We start from the raw sequence: 15,616 nt of genomic DNA, 5'->3' as shown, positions 1-15,616 counted from the left end.
GCCGTTGAGCGCCATGGTGGCGTCGACGGATGGACGAACTGACAAGGATGATGCGGATCTCTCTCCTGAAGATGGGTCAGCGGTCCGATGATGATGGCGGCTTCTAAAACGTGTGCATGTGGTGTATGCTTTAGGTCTGCTGCACCGCCTATTCGTTCCGATACGTTACGTGGATGGATCGGCGATGACACCGGTTTTAGATATGGAGAGTGAGAGCACTCCACATTATCAAGTTTTATAGGTGTGAGTGGTGGTTTTGGGTGGCTTGATGTATGTTCTTATTAGATCTATGTTGAATAATAAATAAAAATGGCCGTATGCATCAATTGATGCAGAGACCGGGGGTTTTAACCTCCATTTTCAAAAAAAAAAAATACGATTTGTGAGTGGAAGCTTTATTAAGTTTCAACATACGGTGAAGAAAAGGATAAAAGCCTCACAAGTAAAGTTTAACTGTGGACGCATACAAGAACAAAAGGTGGACTACTACTACCCACACCGAACTACAAGAACAGATGGTTAAAGACCTATAGAGACACTAAGCTCTCATGATTTAAAGCGTTCTGGTGCTTTGAGGATTGTGAAACCGCTGAAGGCCCTACCTGTAAGGTGTGTCCTGTTTAATTTTATTTCTCCTTCTTGTTTTTATTTTTTTACACATTGTAATTCATGGATGCTTATTCAAATTTGAACATTAAAAAGAAAAATAATAATTACAATTCACATTTTTAGATTCATTAATATTTATTAAATTCGTGGATATTTCATAATCAATTTAAATGTTTGTGAACATTTTTAAAATTTGAAAGCCCCATGATTTAAGCGTTCTGGTTCTTCGAGGATTGTGGGACCGCTGAGGGTCGTACACGTAAGGTTGTGTGCTGTTTAGTTCTATTTCTTCTTCTCTTTTTCTTTTTTACACATTTTAATTCATGAGTGCTTATTGAAATCCGTGAATAAAAAAATTTACAATTCACATTTTTAGATTCAATAATATTTATTACATTTTTGAAATTTGGAAAACATACTAAGCTCCCATGATTTGAAGCGTTCTGGTGCTTTGAGGGTTGTGAAACCGCTAAGGGCCCTACCTGTAAGGTGTGTCCTGTTTAATTTTATTTTCCTTCTCATTTTTATTTTTTTACACATTGTAATTCATGGGCACTTATTCAAATTTGAACATTAAAAAGAAAAATAATAATTACAATTCACATTTTTAGATTCATTAATATTTATTAAATTCATGGATATTTCATAATCAATTTAAATGTCTGTGAACATTTTTAAAATTTGAAGCCCCATAATTTAAGCGTTCTGGTTCTTCGAGGGTTGTGGGATCGGTGAGGGTCGTACACGTAAGGTTGTGTGCTGTTTAGTTCTATTTCTCCTTCTCTTTTTCTTTTTTACACATTTTAAGCTTATTAAAATCTGTGAAAATAAAAATTACAATTCACATTTTTAGATTCAATAATATTTATTACATTTTTTAAATTTGGAAAACATATTCAACTTGTGGATTTTTAAAATTCATGAATTTTTTCTAAAATTCTTTAATTTTTACGATTTCAAATATTTTTGAAATCCTTGAATATATTTTAATTAAATTAAAATTTCCAAATTTAAAACAGATAGCCAATTTATCTAAGCTATAATAGTGGGGCGAGCAAATAAAAGCTAAGCAAACGAGAGCTTCGTGGACCGGCCCATGTGGGCATTATAACAACAATTTCACGGTTTTATCGTGGAACAGGAACTCCAAAGATGCTTAAATGACTACCACTAACTGATAACGAGGTCAAAAAAGTGAAGACACCACAACCACGCAGCAAACAACTCGATTCTCCTCTCAAAACAAATACTATTTTCAACATCAACCTGACACGATATATGGATAAAAAGGCACCGCCAAAACATAATTTAAAGACAAGTCAACATAGAAAAAAATCCAAACAAAACAACCAATTTTAATAATCTTCTAGATATAAAAGAGTTCTCCAACGAGTGAAGGACGGAGCGGTGAAGCGCGCATTTGCCTCTAGTAAATCATCAAGGCACAGGGGAGTCATCTAAGGTGGTAAGCATAAAGGTGGAGTGACGCTATTAGTCAGTCACTCTCCCTTGAACGACTCGAGCGGAGGGGTATCCGAGCTCATCCACGTGTTCGTTGCATTGTAGGTCCTGAACCCTTTCACAGCGTCCGCGGCGGTGTAAGATTCTAGCTCGGCCATCTCCTCGGGGGTAAGCCTGAGGGCGAGCGCCGCGAGGTTGCTGTCGAAGTTGTCCATTTTAGTAGTCCCCGGGATCGGGCACACGTCCGGTCCCTAGTGGTGTACCCAGGCCAGAGTGAGCTGCGACGGCGTGCATCCTTTCCTCGTCACCATCTCGTTCACCCTCTCGAAGGTCAACTGGTTGTGCTCCAGGTTGTCGGCTTGGAACCGAGGCAGATTCTGCACAGATGAAATGGGTTGAAACCAAATTTTGTATACTGTGTGATCATGAAATTCGGACTATGTATTCAAGATGAAAATGCATTACCTTGCGGATGTCGTGGTCTGACGATTATCTGCCGACTTTGCTCCTGAGCCGAAGAATCCCCTGCCAAGGGGGCTGTATGCCACTATGCCGATGCCAAGCTCCTTGTAGAACGAACCAACATATAAATATGTTGACAGTTGCAGAGTAAGAAGAGAACAATGTAACTATGCATTATGCCTGAATTGAAATGAAATGAAATGGTTTGGACCTGCAGGTAGGGATGATCTCATCTTCAGAGTCTGTGGTCCAGAGGGACCACTCAAGCTGCACCGCGGTGACGGGATGAACGGCGTGGGCTCTTCTAGACCAACTCCACCGTGCGATCCCATCCTATCCGCGCACGTTCGTTTGGGACAAAACAAACGAATAATGTGGCCCAGCGCGCGGTCTCAAACAGACAAATATCCGGATTTCGTCCGTTTTTGATCCATCACCGACCCAAACTTGCGCTCGGTTTGGGGTGAAACAGACGCGCGCGGATGGCCTGGACGCACGCCCTTGTCCCCCCACGTGGCCCGTCTATCGGGGACACTAGCAGTCCCTCCGCTCCCAACGCTTCCACCCTCTCTCTCCCGCCCCGCCGCCGGCGCCGCCGCTATTCTCCGGCCGCCTCCTCACCGCGCAGCCCCCGGCCGTCCCTACCAAACCACATCTCGACATGGCCGCCACCACGCCCGCGCTTTGGCCGTAGTTTTGGCCGTCGATCAGAGGTTTGGCCGTCGCCGTCTTTGTCGGTCGCAGAGCGAAGACGACCGCCGGCGACGTACCACGGCGGCCTCGGCAACTTCCGACGAGAGCTCCAGAGCGGTCAGTAGCCGGCCGGCAACCACCCCTGCTGCGCCGAAGTGATCATCGCGGCCTCTTCACCACCATGACCGCAAGGTGTTTGGCATTTTGCCCACAAAGGTATGGACAATGGAGACGAGTTTTTCTTCCTGTAAGTGCATCCAGTGCCACCCCTAGTTGGTTTTGGAGTATTGACGACAAACCTAGTTGAGGGGCCAATGTGTTTGTGAGAATTGTAGGATAACACAGGTAGAAGTCCCTCATTGATTCGGTTTTCGTATCAGAGATGACCCCTAAAAATGTATGAAGACATTGAAGTCAAAGGTGGTAAGTGAAGACATTCACCTTGAAGACTATGACAAGAGAAGACATCGCATGAAGACTAGGGAGCGCGAAGACTTAGATCTTTCGTAGTTCTTTTTCTTCTTTGTTGAGAGGAACCACCGTACTGTTAAGTGGGGTCCAAGAAAACCAGTCAGAATGACTGAAGTGATGCTTAACCAAAATCCTATGTCTTCGAGTGAAGACTATGAGAGCGAATCTTGTTCAGAGTTGGACAAGTCAGCTTTGCTTGTAGCCCAAGTAAAGTTGCCGTGTATGTGTTTGAAATCTGACCGTTGGAACACGTGTCAGTTCCTTAGTGACCCAGGGTCATTTCGGACAAATCAGGTCGGGTTGCCTAGTGGCTATAAATAGCCCACCCCCTACAACCATAAACGGTTGGCTGCTCAGAGTTAAAGTACGGCTTTTGTCGTTTGAGAGCAACCCACCTCGAAGCCTTTGAGAGAGAATTCTTTGAGAGGATAAAGCCCTAACCACCCAGAGCCAAAGAGTGTTAGGCATCACTTAAGTCTTCTTGTCTGTGTGATCTGAAGACTTATTACACTTGAGGACTGTGAATCCTCCAGCCGGTTAGGCGTCGCGTTCTGAGCATCCAAGAGTCATTGTGGATCGTCGGTGAACGAAGTCTGTGAAGGTTTGGAAGTTTACCTTGAAGACTTACCAGAGTGATTGGGCGAGGTTTGTGTGACCTTAGCTCAAGGGGAATACGAAGAGGACTAAGTGTTCTGAGCTGCGTGCTCAGGACTAAGTGTCCGGGACTAAGTATCCTCAGGCTTAAATACCTATCCGCCCTAACCAGACGTACAACTGTCACAGCAGTTGGAACTGGTCTACCAAATCTTTGTCTCCGTCACGCACACTGGTTCTATCCTTCTCATCTCTTTATTTACAATTGGCTCTTGTAAAGTCAGTGCCTATTTGCTTTATCTATTTGTCTTCACCGTGTACCTGATCCTTACTGCCTAGCTACTATTAGTCATTATGGTTTCACTTCATTGAATGCTTGACTATTGTCTGTCTAGTGTAGTCTATCTTCTGCTGCATGGAAATAGGTTCATTTCTATCATTTGTCTTCGAAACTTCCATGTTTTGAAGACTTTCATAAAAATCGCCTATTCACCCCCGCTCTAGTCGATATAACACACTTTCACTTCCATCACTTCCTTTGTTCATAGGATGATTCATCGTCGGATGATGAAGATCTTGTGGTGGCTGCACTGGTCGTTCACGACCACATTCAACGGCAGCTTCCTCGGTACAGGGGGTCAGTCCCTGGCCGTGCTCCCAACCTGAACCGCAACAGGGAGAGAGGCCACGCCCTGCTCTATGCCGATTACTTTGCCAACACCCCGTTCTTCAAGCCGGATAAATCCCGTTGCCGTTTTCGAATGTCAAGGCATGTGTTCAATCATATTCGAGAGGGAGTGGTTGCTCATGACCCATACTTCGAGTGCAAGACGGATGCCCTTGGCAAATTTGGATTCTCCTCTTACCAGAAATGCACCACGGCCATCTGCATGCTTGCATATGGAATTCCAGGCGATCTGGTGGATGAGTATGTGCGTATGAGTGAGACAACATATCTGATGTCAACGTACAAGTTTTGCCAGGCTGTGATCGAGGTGTTTGGCCCAGAGTACTTGAGGCCGCCAACTGCCGCTGATACCGAGAGATTGTTGACGACCAATGCAGTTAGAGGCTTTCCAGGCATGCTTGGCAACATAGATTGTATGCATGGGAGTGGAAGAACTGTTCATTTGCTTGGCAGGGCCAGTACAAGGGGCATGTCAACGGGTGCACTGTCATATTAGAAGCGGTGGCATCACAGGATCTTTGGACATGGCATTCTTTTTTCGGCATGGCAGGTTCTCACAATGATATCAACGTGCTGCAGCGTTCTCCAGTCTTCGCGAGGCTTGCAGAAGGCCACTCCCCACCTGTCAACTTTGAGATCAACGGCCACCAGTACAATAAGGGATACTATCTAGCAGATGACATATATCCTCAGTGGTCAACTTTTGTTAAAACAATCTCGAAACCTCAAGGTGAGAAGAGAAAGAGATTTGCCCAAATGCAAGAGAGTGTTAGAAAGGATGTGGAACGTGCTTTTGGTGTGCTTCAATCCCGGGGGGGTATCATTCGAAACCCTGCACTGTCATGGGATGAAAGGAAGCTTTGGAAAGTGATGACTGCTTGTGTGATTATGCACAACATGATCGTCGAGGACGAGCATGATGAGAGTATTTTCGACCAATGATTTGATTATCAAGGTGAAAATATTGAGCCCCTGCATCAAGACCCGGCCACATTTGAACAATTTGCTCAATTCCATCGTGAGATATGTGATTGGCACACTCATTTGAATCTTCAAAATGACTTGGTTGAACACGTATGGGATCACATTGGCAATCAATAGATGTATTGGTCCATTTTATGTTCAGTTAAGACAATTTAGATTTGGTTGTAAAACTATTATAATTTTCAGACAAATATTTGGGTTGTAAAATTAGTTTTAATGAAAATATGGGCATTTTTCACCTGGCGGATAGGATGGGGCAAAGGGAATGAGCCGCGCGTTGGGCGCACGGCCACCGCATCCTAGGACACGCTTGGACACGACCTCATCGTTCTATTCAAATGGACAGAATCCGGATAAAACAGACGTCCATTTGAGATCGCGCGGTGGAATTGGCCTTATGATGGAAGCGGAGGCCTCCGACAAGCCGACAAGCCCACGTACTTTTATCTTCCCCTCCTCCACCTGCTTCTTCAGCTCCCCCATCTAGTGGCAAAACAAACAGCTGGTCAGCTGTGAAAATAGAAGATACGGTTCGCGAGTGACTGAACTTTTCTTTGCTGTGATGATCGAGGACATCTGCCTGGATCCTGGAACAAGGCTGACCGTGATCTCGATGGGCAGACGGGTGTCGATGCGGTGCTGGTAGTAGAGATCGATGCAGTCGACTCCAAGGCGCCGCAGGCTGGCCTCGCACGCCTGCCGGACGTACGCCGGCGAGCCGCAGAACTCTCACCCCGGCGGCGCCTCGGTGAACTTGACCCCGAACTTGGTGGCCACCTGCACTCCCACCCCACCGGTCGCCGTCGCCAATAACCCTCCCTGCACTCCTCTCTATTTGCATCACAAGGCTCACTTTCATAACCATCGCCTTCCCTATTTCCTTGGAATTAAAACACTGCCTTGCCTGAAATATTTACTGCACATGAGAACAAGCACATGTCTAAAATTTGATGAGAGCAGAAATGTAAAAAGGGCACCCGCAAGAAAAAATGTAAAAAGGGATCAGGCTGCTAGTGCTACCAGCGGCTCCGTGGTTGATTAAACTTACCATGTCTTTGGTCACATTCAGTAGACTAAAGCGGAAAAAGAATCTCTGTTGATGCGTGATGCAAGCACTTCCGTCAACACACAGACAGGAGGCCGAAAGAAAACAAAAATCATTTTAAAGCGGTCTCGCCAGCGCTGCGAAGGGGCAAATTTTCATGTTTTGACCATTTTCTGAAACTTATTCAAGATTTGGCCCTAGTTTTAAAAAAATCAATATCTGACCCTTTTATTACCGCGAGTCCATGAAGATAGGGTCTAACAGCCTACCGTCAGGGACTTTGACGGTAGGAAACATCGCTACCGCCAACCGGGCTGGCGGTAGCCTGCACAACCCTATCGCCAAGGTGCTTGGCGGTAAGCACAAGCACGCACTATATTCAATATTTAGGAGGTTTTTGGCGATAGGGCATGCAACCCTACGGCCAGGGACCTTGGCGGTAGGCTGTTATACCCTACCGCCATGGCGGTAGCAAAAGAGTCAGATCTTAATTTTTTTTCAAATTAGAGTCAAATCTTGAATAGATCGCATAAAAGGGTCAAAACATAAAATTTAGCCCCGCATAGGTCACACAGGACGATCATCACCCGTGAGCAGCTAGCTAGTTCATCATGGCCAAGCGGACGGTGCCTCGGATGAAGCTGGGCTCGCAGGGGCTGGAGGTCTCCGCGCAGGGCCTCGGCTGCATGGGCATGTCCGGCAACTACGGCCCCGCGAAGCCAGACGACGACATGCTCGCGCTCCTCCGCCACGCCGTCGCCGCCGGCGTCACTCTCCTGGACACCTCCGACGCCTACGGGCCCTTCACCAACGAGCTCCTTCTCGGCAGAGGATGGTTAGCCTTGTGATTTCTTTTTTGGATTTAAGTTTGATTCCATCACAACCTGACACATGATATGGGTTTTTTAAAGAATTATCTCTGGTCTCTACATCAAAATAATGTATACAACCATATTATCAAAGTGGCCATCAAGTAGGTAGTTTGATATAAGTTCACAAATCAAGCTTAAATAAAATAAAAATTGCCACAACCGGTAAAATAAGGACAAGATGACTAAACACCTATTCTATTATTGGACGGCCATTTAAACCGGTTGTAAGTATCATGTGGTACCGTCTCCCAACAGTTGCACTCATATGCCACATGCTACTTCCGAGTAAATTTTGTGATGTTTGTCGGTTAAAAATTATGTCATTCCAACAATACCGTATAGTTCAAAGTAATATACACACTCCGACTCGAATATGCGTCGCTATTAAACTCTACTCCATTTAACCATGTCCCAAATAAAGTGACAATGCTATTAGGAGGACTGGCATTAAAAGAGATATGTACTGTACGCCACAGTAACTTGGCTAGTGGGCATTTGAGGAAAAAAGATGTTGGATGAATTCATCTTTATCACAGAAACAACACCATTTACTATCCTCCCAACTACGCTTTGTCAAGTTGTCCTTAGTCAAGATCACTTCCTTAATTTCTCTTTGATTCGAAGGATTTTCATAGGTATTTTGAACGGATTCAGGAATCTTTCATATGCTAGTCGTTTATTTCAAAGGACTGGATTTTGTAGAAATTTTTTCTAAAGTTTTCGTTGTACTACATTTCATAAGAATTTTAGCATCCACTCAAACCCCTTGAAAAAAGAATTTTTTTTTGTTTTTTCTATGATGCAATCAAACAAATCAGAATTATGTAATATTCAAATGTGTATGACACTGCAATCCTATGTTTTTTAGCAGACTCATCGTAATGGACCAATTGCCATAATAACTACCGATATGACGATTATGTCAAACAGAATAACAGTCTACCAGAGTCGCCATACCTATCAAAATTGCCATAATTTATGAAGCGTCCTCCATATCTGGCCTCCCCGCCTCCATATTTGATGCATCGAAGCCAACTTTAAAGTGCACTTCATATGACAGTTGTTTGTGTTGTGAAGGAAACATCACATGCCCCCCTCCCCCACCTCACATGGGGATGGCAGAGAGATTGTGGCAAAATATGTCATGTTGTCGACTAAGTCCTACGATATGGAGGCAGCCAATATGGAGGCTCTGAGTATGCGCATCATCTTGGTAGCCTCCAAAATGCATATGGAGCTCGCTCCACAAGGCTGCCAACATGTCGGATCTGCTACATTTGCTCCGAGGATAGTAGGGATACTAGCTTTTATTGATCATGAGAAGTTAAAAAAGTACTAGTACACCATATCAAAATAACAACAAACAAAACAACAGAAAATAAGAGAAAAAACGAGGATGCAACGCCAAATGGTAGATACAAGGCACAAAAGCAAGCTACTACATGAAAGTATCGACCATCAGCACTCCAGAACACGACTACCTCGATCAAGGCTACCTCAACATCCATATTAATAGCTACGTCTACAATAACTCATCGGCAACAACTCCAGTCAACATCGTCTGTGTTGTCACTAGCGTCCATGCCACTCCTGCTGTGACTGCGGGAGGGAAGAAAAGACAAGGAAGGCACAGAAGGGGACGTAGTCACTACCCTAGGCGCCGACCCATCAGAAATGCAATTGATGATGGCGCAGCGGAGAAGACGACATAAGCGCAATACTTCAAATTTTGTCGTAATCATTAGCTTCACTCCCGCTATGACTGAGGGGGAATGTTAGAATACAAACACATTGGAGATTACGAACTAGAGATAAATTAAAATATTGTAGATATAAAACATCTTCTTGTACCACAAGTCTCTAGGCTTCTTACCCTTCAAGTTTGTACTTCTATATATGTCCCATATGACGATGAGATCAATACAATACAAATAATCAATGTTCAAATATTTTCTACATGTTTTACCCTGTGTTTTTTTAGCACACTGTTTTACCCTCTGCTTTTGTTGATGGGCACCACAACGGTTGTATAATCACCAACAATGCATTCTTTCCTCTTCTTTTGGGAGACTAACCAACCATCCAGCGCTCTTATACTTTTGTAGTGCAATTGTGGTCCCAATGCTTGTAAACTACTTCTTCTGTCCTATAATATAAGAGTATTTTTGACACTACAGTAGTGAAAAAAATGCTCTTACATTATGGGATGGAGGGAATAATCCAAACATTATTCATGATCATTTTCATCAAAACTTTTTTTTTTTGAATTTTCATCGAGGGAAGTTTTCCCCACCTGAATTTTCATATATCGGGGCCAAAATGCCCAAGTAAGACAACATGCATAGGTACATTTTTACAAGGAGAGTAGGGGAGAGGGAAGAGTTTGGGGGGGGGGGGGGGGGGGCAAGGCAACCATCAGGTGGCCCAAGGACCAACCAGGCAGCCTAGCCACGCATCTGATGCATGTTTAAGGGCAGCAGGCAAGCGAACACGCCAAAGCACGACATCTTCCCTATACAACTGTAGCAGCCGAGGTAGCGATGGGGGCAAGCCCTGAAAGACCACCACGTCACAGTGCTTCCAAAGTTGCCAACGGCGAGGGACGACACATCAGTGGTGTTGCTGGAGGAGTCAGAGGTTAATGGGTTCGTGTGAGGGCAGGGGGGGGGGGGGCTGGTGGGCTGCCGGTTAGAATCTGGTGTGGTCTAGAGGGAAGCCGGGGAGGCGGGGACGGCTGTAGGGCGGCGGAGGCAAATGCTCTGCCATGTTGGGGTTACAAGGCGGTGCTCGCCTGCCAAGGGGGAAGGAGCGGGCGGTTGGGCGGGTGTCAGGGACGGTTCTAAGAAGAAGATGAACAATGTATCTAGTAGAGATGTTGTTGTGGCGGTTGCTTTATAATCTAAAGCGAGGAGAAACCCTTTTTCATAAAAGGGGTGGGGAGGATGATGGCCAGCAGGAGTTGGATTGAACGAAATCGATGGAAAGCACACACAAAAAAAGAGCAACTGTTGAGTAGGTGGTCCTTTTAAAATTATGCCATTGAAATTTTAATCCAGATACAATCTCCACATTCAGTGACAAAAGAGGCGGATGTTGTTGTAACTTGTAGCTACGGTATTTTAATCATCTGCTCGCAACCAAGTCAGAAAAATTGACGCCTGTATGGATGGTCTGCTGACGGAAGGGCTTGCGCGAGGGGAGGCAGCAGCACGTGGCGCCTCAGAAATAATTCAACTACATTTCAAGTGTATAAGTTAAGACAGACGCATCTCCACAGTCAAGCATGATTGAAGGAAACCAACAAAAGGCCTTTAAAAATCCATCGACGCACTACAAGGACGGCATCTGCTGATCGCCCAGGCATCACGGATGACACTCTCCTCGAAGCAGCACGTATACTCCAGTTCGTATTACATGGTCACTATATAAACAGTTGATATGCCTCCGATACATTCATCAAGCCAGTACCCAGCAAATCACAAACAGCTAAAACGATCTCAGCCTTCACGCACACACACACATCCATCGTTCTAGGCTAGCTAGTTGGAGATGGCCGGAGGAGATGACCTCAAGCTGCTCGGCGCATGGCCAAGCCCGTTTGTTACCAGGGTGAAGCTGGCGCTCGCCTTCAAGGGCGTGAGCTACGAGGACGTGGAGGAGAACCTGTACAACAAGAGCGAGCTTCTCCTCAAGTCCAACCCGGTGCACAAGAAGATACCCGTGCTCATCCACAACGGCGCCCCGGTCTGCGAGTCCATGATCATTGTGCAGTACATCGACGGCGTGTTCACCGGCACCGGCCCGTCGCTTCTGCCCGTGGACCCCTACGAACGCGCCGTTGCTCGCTTCTGGGTGGCCTACGTTGACGACAAGGTTTAAATTATCCTCAATTGGTTGAACTAGTGGCATCCGTTCCTTCCATTTACAGTAGATATATTATTATTAAGGCATCCAACGAGCATCTTTGACCGTTATCTTTCTCTGTGTTTCAGCTGGTAGCCCCATGGAGGCAGTGGTTGAAGGGCAAGACAGAGGAGAAATCCGAGGGAAAGAAGCAGGCGTTCGCGGCGGTGGAGGTCCTGGAAGGGGCCCTGAGGGAGTGCTCCAAGGGAGGGGGCTTCTTCGGCGGGGACGGCGTCGGGCTCGTCGACGTTGCGCTGGGAGGCGTGCTGTCGTGGATGAAGGTAACCGAGGTGCTGTCCGGTGACAAGATCTTCGACGCTGCCAAGACCCCGCTCCTGGCCGCGTGGGTGGAGCACTTCAGCGGGCTCGACGCGGCCAAGGCAGCCCTGCCGGACGTGGGCAGGCTGCTTGAGTTCGCCAAGGCACGAGAGGTTGCCGCTGCAGCGTCTAACTGAGCGAGCACACATCCAAAATAATTAAAATTTGTTATTTTTAAATGTTGTTTGTTCGGTTGCTTGATGTAGTAGTGTACCAGTAACTCATGTTGTCCATTTATTCAGTATTGATTATGTCCTTGAGTTTTTAATATTTTACTTTTGTGTGGAGTTCCCAAAATTTATAATGCGTGCATGTATTAGTTGAGGTTCTCTTTCTGTTTCAAGAGTGTGCTCAACAGTTTTTTTAAACTGCCAGCAAAATGCTTACAAATTGAAATTTATGGTAATTTTGGTCTGAATTTATATATATTCATTCATTGTAGTGATATTTGAGCTAGACCAAGTAAAGGAAAAATAGTCAATATTTCTTGGCACCTTTGCTTTGGAAATGCAGATATATTTGTGCGACCGTTTGTTGATCAATCATGCATTCATGCTGTTGTAGTTCGTAAGATGTTTCAAAAGAGGCATGCAAAAACAGTCAAATTAGCCTCAATCTAGAAAAAAATTGTTTTCTTGAAAGACTTCTCAATCGAGGTAATTTGGTCAGCCACCTCAAAAGATAAAATAAAAATAGCACCAACACCTCCAACTTTTGGCAAGCCCCCAAACCTCTCAATGCAGAGTGGAAAACAAGTCGCGGGACTTAAATTTTGTAGCAGTCGAAAGTCCAGGAAAATAAATTTTGGTGTAATTTACCAAAGAGATCGAAATGCCTCTCAACCATACATCAATGATCAGATAACAGACATACTGGAAACAATCCATCACATTACTGCCTAGCATGATTGTGGTAGGTCGGTGGAAAATTTCCAATCTCTTAGAGCAACCCAACGCGGCGACCCATTTGGTCCAGCCGCATCCGTTTGTGCCCGCGCGGACAAAAAACGATGCCCAAGCAAGGCACCCATTCCCATTTTCTGTTCGTTTTGTGTGCGTTCGGATCCATTATGTCGGAAATTTGGATCTGAAACAGACACAAACCGGACGTTTTTTGCGTCCTCCTCGTCCGAATGTCCGTTGCATCTTGAGTAAGCCAAAGGCTATGGGCCAGATTGGGAACGGTTTGATCCTTCCCTTCGGAGGTTTTAGTAACAATGGTTTTTGGTGGGTCGGCAATGGTTTGATCAAAATACCCATATTGTCCTATCCCCATGATCTGGGAGCGAGCTTGGACTTGCCATAGAATATAGTAGGGTCTGGTGAGAAGCTCAGAGATGGTATTGTTCAAGCCGGTGGAGATAGTTTGCCTGAAGGAAGACATGGTGGGTGTGATGGGAAGATGGGAGGCTGGATGATATGAAGATAAAGGCTGGATGATGCGATGGAGAAGGTGGTTGCTAGATGCAATGGAAGAGGAAGGCTTTGATTACCATGTCAAGATTATGGAACACTATTAGGGAAAATCCTAGCGGTAGCGCTGGTTTTTGGGCCGCGCTACTGCTACGACAGTACAGTTAAAGTGTAGCAGTAGCGTTGGTTCACCCGCGCTACTGCTATACCTACTTAGTAGTAGCGCTTACTTCAGAAAGCGCTACTGGTAGTTACTGGCAGCGCGCCTCTCTGCCCGCGCTACTACTATTACTACGTATTCTATTTTTATTTTATTTTATGTCGTATTCATACACCATTATAATAACTCATCATCATCATCATCATCATCATCATTAACAACTTATCATCATAATACATCATTGTCATATAACAACTTATCATCATAGTACATCATTGTCATATAACAACTCATCACGATCATCATTTTCGTCCATGATACATCATATAACAACTTGGTCACCAGTCATAATCACAACTCCTCCTCCTCCTCCTCATCATCAACTCTAACACATTGTAGCACATAATAACAACTTCTAATCATCATCATAGTCATAATCAACACTAACTAATTGTTCTTAATACTTAGGACCTACTCCTCTCATATATGACCTACTACCCTCTCTAAGGTAAAATAGCATAAAACAAGATAGGCCCTGACGCTCCGTTATGGAGAATGGAGACTACCATGTCTCCAATTCTTGCGCTTCACACAATGTTGCTTCTAAGTAGCTCTCTATGATTGTCCATACATTTTTTTCCATTCTTTGATTGTCATGTCTTCATCGGTTTTAGAAATTCGGTATGAACAGCGGTGAAGCCTAGGATGACCTGGCCGTAAGCTAGTAACATCAAGGTGACCTTTCGGAAACATAAGATCATGCACACAATCCTTCGGGATTTTTTGTTGAAAAACATAATAATAACATCGTAGTTAGCAATGTAGTTTAGCTTTAGAAGAATTTATGTAAAATATGCACAGATGTCATAATAGTAAAAAAAAATCTTACAATGCCATCTCCATGGATGTCACCGTAGTTCAACACGTGCACTAATGGCACGTACTGACCATAATGTGCAAGAGTTTCATGATTGATATTGTAATTCTCAACATCAATAATAAATAAGATAAGATGATCTTTCTCCTGATAAGTTAATTCTGCGCTATCGGCGTAGTAGGTTATGTCCACCATCTTCCATACAGTTTTTGAAGAATGAAAATAAGCTGTCAACTATTTTGAAATAAACAATATAAATTACTTAATAAATATGTTTGAGAAACTCACATAGCGGTAGAAGTGGAAGCGTATCAACAAGGACCCAAATGTCCATATTATCTTCGTCGATGTCAGGATCACCAAGATCGAGCATACCCTCATGAAAATCATATGGCTTGCAAAGTGCTTCCCAATTTAGGCAACCCAAATGGGATACGCTCTCAGAATTGTATAGATTTACAGCAAAATCATAACCATGATGGGTCCTTAGGTGAACTATCTTTGTCTCCATATTTTTATGATCTTCAAAATCCAGCTTCTCCAAGACATAGCATCTTGCATGGCATGGGATAAGCTAGTCGAATTGTAAAAGACGGAAATTACACGTTGAAGAAGCAGAAGTCATGCTTAAATACAAAAGGACACTTGTCGTTGTTGCGTATCGTTTCAACATCGAAGGTCTCGTGGAGCTTAATACTGAAGCGTCGACCGTCTACCAGGTGAGGCCTGTCGCACAGACCCCGGTCGTCGCTGCACCAGTCGCACTCCGGGAGCCTATCGTCGTCGTCAGACATTTCCTATGTTCATAATTCAAAGATTAAACTTGTACAATTCAATATATGTACTACAAAAACTAAATTAGATCATTATTATTCATCACGGGTTGAGTATCGGTCCGTCGAGTCTTTTCTTGAAAACTCTCAGCTCACGTGGTGTATATATTCGACCGTTGGTGATGGTAGCTACTCCTGTCATTCCAAAGTGCATTAGACCAAAATGTCTAGCACCTTGGAATGAAGAAGAAGCTACCCACACGATGACAGTCGGGATTCTTTGTCCTCTCATAT

The 15,616-nt window shown here is 44.6% G+C and overlaps 1 protein-coding gene and 1 pseudogene across 1 annotated transcript; one reads left to right on the top strand and one right to left on the bottom strand.

The window, feature by feature from the left end:
* Nucleotides 1-1,695: 1,695 nt before the first annotated feature.
* Nucleotides 1,696-7,471, bottom strand: LOC125516638 (annotated as a pseudogene).
* A 3,766-nt stretch (nt 7,472-11,237) lies between these two features.
* Nucleotides 11,238-12,506, top strand: LOC125514513 (probable glutathione S-transferase GSTU6). The gene is made up of 2 exons (XM_048679852.1): nt 11,238-11,752; nt 11,872-12,506. Exons 1-2 carry the CDS (start codon nt 11,429-11,431, stop codon nt 12,235-12,237), a joined length of 690 nt encoding a protein of 229 aa, XP_048535809.1. The 5' UTR covers nt 11,238-11,428; the 3' UTR covers nt 12,238-12,506.
* The last annotated feature ends 3,110 nt before the right edge of the window (nt 12,507-15,616 follow it).

This window comes from Triticum urartu, chromosome 6 (genome assembly GCF_003073215.2).
Source record: "Triticum urartu cultivar G1812 chromosome 6, Tu2.1, whole genome shotgun sequence".
NCBI classification, from domain to species: domain Eukaryota; kingdom Viridiplantae; phylum Streptophyta; class Magnoliopsida; order Poales; family Poaceae; genus Triticum; species Triticum urartu.
The sequence above is the reverse complement of the archived record's forward strand: the minus strand, read 5'-3'. Positions and strand labels throughout refer to the sequence as shown.